Below are 5593 nucleotides of genomic sequence, written 5' to 3' on the forward strand. Positions count from 1 at the left end.
GTGTGTGTACACACACACACACACACACACACACACAATGGAATACTATGCAGCCATCAAAAGAAATGAAATCTTGCCATTTGCAATGACATGGATAGAACTAGAGGGTATTATGTTTAGCGAAATAAGTCAATCAGAGAAAGACAATTATCATATGATCTCCCTGATATGAGGAAGCTGAGAAGCAATATGGGGGGTTTAGGGGGTGGGAAAAGAATAAATGAAACAAGATGGGATCAGGAGGGAGACAAACCATAAGAGACTCTTAATCTCACAAAACAAAGAGGGTTGCTGGGGGGAGGGGGAGAGGGAGAGGATGGTGGGGTTATGGACTCTGGAGAAGGTATGTGCTATGAAGTGTGTAAACCTGGGGATTCACAGACCTGTACCCCTGGGGCTAATAATATACCATATGTTAATAAAAAATAATAATAATAAAAATAAGTAAAATTTTAAAAATAAATTTTTTAAAAAAAGAAAAGATGTTAATACCATAAGTAAAAAAACAAAACTGTAAAACATGTAAAGGCACAGGGGCGCCTGGGTGGCTCAGTGCGTTAAGCCGCTGCCTTCAGCTCAGGTCATGATCTCAGGGTCCTGGGATTGAGTCCCACATCGGGCTCTCTGCTCAGCAGGGAGCCTGCTTCCTCCTCTCTCTCTCTCTGGCTGCCTCTCTGCCTACTTGTGATCTCTATCTGTCAAATAAATAAATAAAAATCTTTATAAAAAAAAAAAAACATGTAAAGGCACAAAAAAAGTAAAATAAAAACAGAACTTGTGACTATCACATTCTCTCTACAAGGAAAACTGAGGACTACTAGCACAAGTTTTTAGGGAAAAATACCCCAAACTTGAAAGGTATAAGTATTAAATCCTTAAGCTCTATTAAAAACAAGACAACAGGTCCAAAATGGAATTCCTTATGCTAAGCTCCATATTACCAAACCTGGACTTAGTTTTAGTCCTTCAAGAAATGGAAACTTAAACTAGTCAGTTAGGAATCACCTAACTAGCACTAGTTAGGTAATTTGCCTAAAAGACCTCTGCCATCTCTCCCAAAGGAAAGTAACTCTGCAATAATCAACCCACTTTTTTTGCCAGTTATAACTTCCTTATGCCCACGCCTTTCTGCTTGGAGATCTTTTCTATCTTGGAGCTCCTTTCTATCTGTGAGACTGGATAATGCCTAAATTGAACTGACTTTTGTTCAAATAAACAAAAATTGTAAAAGGCTCAGTTTATCTTCTAACGATTCTCATATTTATTTTTATATTAAACTAATGTCTTACCTGTTATCACTGGTCTTAGATGTTTGGTTGCTGAGTACAGTATGCTGTTTGGGAGCTGAACCTGTAATTAAGAAAGTGAGTTACACATTAAGCTTTGTACTACTTCTCCATCTAACAGCTGAAAATCATTATAAAGAAAAAAGAGAACAATGCACTAAATGTTTTAATTTTAATAAAAACCATTTGATTAAATTAGAGTCCCTTTCTAGAAATCACTCTTCAGAAAAGGAGAATAAGGCAAGGCTCTACAGAGCCACTAAGAGATCCAATGGTAGATTAACAGTGTGTTTCTAGATTCTCCAATCACTAGCACTGAATAATAAAGCAAACTGTGAAAACGCCTTTATCATTATATACACTCTAAATGTAAATTTCCTAATGGAAATGGGAACATAGCTTGCTTAAAAAAAATTGTAGTCCACAAGAAACAGTGAGTGTTGGTGAGGATGTGGAGAAAAAGGAACCCTCTTGCAGTGTTGGTGGGAATGCAAATTGGTAGAGCTACTGGGGAAAACAGTACACTGGTTCCTCAAAAAATTAAAAACAGAATTACCGTATGATCCAGTAATTTCACTACTGGGTATTTACCCAAAGAATACAAAAATACCAATTCAAAAGATACATGCACCCTTATGTTTATTGCACCATTATTTAAAATAGCCAAATTGTAGAAGCAACCCAAGTGTCCATCAATAGATGAGTGGATAAAAAAGAATGGTATATATACATACATATAATGGAAAATTACTCAGCCACAAAAATGAATGAAATCTTGCCAGCTGCAACATGGATGGATTCAGAGGTTGTAATGCTAAGTGAAGTAAGTCAGTTAGAGAAAGATAAATACCATGTGATTACACTCATCTGTAGGAGTTTAAGAAACAAAACAAAAAAAAGAGACAAAGACTCTTAAATATAGAGAACAAATTGGTAGTTACCACAGGGGAGGGTAGAGGAATGGGTGAAACAGGTGAAGGGGATTAAGAGTATCTTATAATGAACACTAAGTGTAGAATCATTGAATCACTATATTGCATACCTGAAACTAATACAAAACTATGTTAATTATACTGAAATTTTTAAATTGTAGCTTCTAAAGTTTTAATCACATTAATAAATAATGCAATAATTCATTTTTTCCAGTGAATAAATTGTACATTTATCATATACTTCCCTTTCCTCAACTAAGAGAAAAGTTTAATAACATGCAATGAAAGACATTATCTGACCTCAACATACTGCTCCATGTATACCTTTCCTTTAGCAGGGAGAAACAGGAATTAGGAAGTCCTTTTCTGTATTACCTCAGGCTTCATCTGATAAAGGTGAGCAAATCCCCATCCAACAGTTCAAACAATGTATTGTCAAAAAATTTTTACAAGGTCACACACAAAAAAGTCTTTGTATGGCATAACTGCCCAAATTGCAGCCTTGTGTTTTTTGTGTTTTGTTTTGTTTTTTTAAGTAAGGCTCAACGGAGCCAGCCAGTGCCCCTGCAGCATTTAAAAGTCCTTTCAAAGACAGAACCACTAACATGGAAAAGTGAGTAATCAAGGGTTAAAGATAAGAATCTGAAGTGGAAAAACACAAATAGTCTTTGTACTTGAAAAATAAGCTCCTACCATCAACTTATGCAATTCATTAAGTAATACTTCTCCAGAAAGTATGTGTTTCTAGATTCTCCAATCACTAGCACTGAATAATAAAGATAAAATATTCAAAATAAACAAAAGAACTTTTGGTAGTGAGTCAAAGAATCTTAATTTAATATTTTTTATTTACAATTTATCAATATATGTAAACTGGTACTTTATTTTTATACTTCATTACCCAAAAATGTTTTAGGAAAACATTTAAAACATAAACAATGGATTTTCTAAAGGAAAAGTTAAAGTTATCCAAGTTAGTTGACATTTGGCTAATGTGCTTTGTTTTGGTTTTGGACCCAATTTTATTGATCATCCAGGCCATTTTATTTTTTAATACCTAAGTAATTTAAACAAGCTAAGAAAGAAAAGCAATTCTACCCCAAAGAATGGTAGTAAAGATAAAAACAAAAAACAAAAAAGAATGGTGATAATCACACATTTGAAAAACACACACAATAGCTCAGAAGGATTTAACTGGCCTATATGGTAATCAGTACTGCTTTCTATCATGGTGACAAAAATACTTCTGAACACTGAGAAACCCAAAAAATATTTCCAAACTTTTACCTGGAAATTTATTCTCCCCTGTATCAATTTTTGCTTGGCTGAGCAGAGCCGAAACAGTAGAGGTATTTCCCACTGGATTGTTTTCAATCTTGGATTCCAAACACACACTGAAATTCTAAATATACAAAATTCAAAACATTAATATTTCTTTCATATAAACCTTGGGGACTCATCCCAAGATACTTCCAATGAACCTTAGCATACTAAAATTTAAGATAATTCTTCACAGTTGGAATAATTCACATTGATACACCTTAAAAGTATTTTGATCTCCCGACATCTACTCTCTTAACGTCAACTCCCATTTTTTCCCTTCATGCTACATTGAAAGCCTTGCAAATCCCATAGATATATTCTATATCTGCCTGTTCAATCTATCTAAATCTGCACTCTCCAATACAGTACCCACACCTCATCTGACTACTGAGCACTTAAAAGGTCATTAGTATGACTGCTTTGAGACTATGTTGTAAATATGAAACACACATCAGATTTTTAAGACTTAAAAAAAGTAAAATATCTCAATTTTTAAAATTGATTACATACTGAAATAATAGTATTTTTATATAATAGATTAAATAAAATATATTCATTTTACCAGTGTATTATTCTTTTTAATGTGGCTAACAGAAAATTTTAAGTAGTATATGTGGCTCACTTTACATTTTTACTGGATAGTGCTGATGTAGAACCTTTCCCCCGTATCCACTCAACTCATTACTTAAATATTAACATTTTCCATGAAGTGTTCTCCAAGTTTCCCTATGCCATTTTTCCAATTTTGGAATAATTCTCCATCTATTTCATCTCTACCTCTTTCATGTCCTTATTACTACTATCAATTAGTTATTTGTTTTTGATTCATCTTCTATAACTCTTTTCTTAAGATTTTTTTTTTTTAAGATTTTATTTATTTATGTGACAGACAGAGATCACAAGTAGGCAGGGAGGCAGAGAGAGAGAAAGGGGGAAGCAGGCTCCTCAGGACCCTGGGATCGTGACCTAAGCTGAAGGCAGAGGCTTTAACCCACTGAGCCACCCAGGCACCCCATTTTTTTTAAAGATTTATTTATTTGAGGGTGAGAGAGAACATGAGAGGGTAGAAGGTCAGAGGGATAAGCAGACTCCCCATGGAGCTGGGAGCCGGATGTAGGACTTGATCCTGGGACTCGGGGATCATGACCTGAGCTGAAGACAGTAGCTTAATCAACTGAGCCATCCAGGTGCCCTCATCTTCTGTAACTCTTGAGAGAAGATCATATTATATTTATCTTTGTATTCCCAAGATTCCCTAAATCAGAACACTGTCAAAGCTGATACTCAGTAAACTACCAAAAAAAAACAAACAAACAAAACCCAAAACAACAACAACAAAAACCCCACAAAACTCCACTCTGTTAACATTGGCTGTATCTGTATTGTGATTATTACATTCAACATGTAACATTTTTAAATATTCTTGAAAAAGTGAATGATTTTTGTCATTGAAAAAGCAGAAAAATTAAAAATAACAATGACAAATTACCAATTAATCTCTCCATTAAACAGGACGGAATTCAGCAAATTACTGGCTTAAAAAAATAAATCATAATATAACTGGGCTTTAAAATTCATAAAGTTCAAGTAATTTTTTTAAAGATTTCTTTATTTTAGAGAAAGAAAGCATGCAAGAGCAGGAGAGACCGAGAGAGTGCTAAGAGGGAGAGAGAGAATCTCAAGCAAACTCCCCACTGAGCAAGAAGCCTGAGAAGGCGCTCAATCCTAGAACGGAGATCATGACCTGAGCCAAAATCAAGAGTCAGTCCGATGTTTCACCGACTTAGCCACCTACATGCCCCATGTTCAAATAATTTAAATTCAGTCCAAAGAATTAAAAGAAGGCCTATCAATCCCATCTTGTTTCATTGATTCTTCTCGTACCCACTTAAGCCCCCATGTTGCATCACCACTTCCTCATATCAGGGAGATCATATGATAGATGTCTTTCTCTGCTTGACTTATTTCGCTAAGCATGATACGCTCTAGTTCCATCCATGTTGTCGCAAAGATGGGATTGGGAGGGAGACAAACCATAAGTGACTCTTAATC

The 5593-nt window shown here is 34.9% G+C and overlaps 1 protein-coding gene across 7 annotated transcripts in view; it reads right to left on the bottom strand.

Moving 5' to 3' along the window:
• Window positions 1-5593, bottom strand: part of ESCO1 (establishment of sister chromatid cohesion N-acetyltransferase 1) — an 86036-nt gene that overhangs the window by 36664 nt on the left and 43779 nt on the right. For all 7 annotated transcript variants that reach the window (XM_059409320.1, XM_059409316.1, XM_059409318.1 and 4 more), the window contains 2 exons: window positions 3506-3620; window positions 1290-1350 (listed from right to left, as the gene is read on the bottom strand). In XM_059409320.1, coding sequence (XP_059265303.1) covers window positions 1290-1350; window positions 3506-3620 — 176 coding nt within the window. The remainder of the gene's footprint in view (window positions 1-1289; window positions 1351-3505; window positions 3621-5593) is intronic.

The sequence above is a fragment of the Mustela nigripes genome, chromosome 8, assembly GCF_022355385.1.
Source record: "Mustela nigripes isolate SB6536 chromosome 8, MUSNIG.SB6536, whole genome shotgun sequence".
Classification (NCBI taxonomy): Eukaryota; Metazoa; Chordata; class Mammalia; order Carnivora; family Mustelidae; genus Mustela; species Mustela nigripes.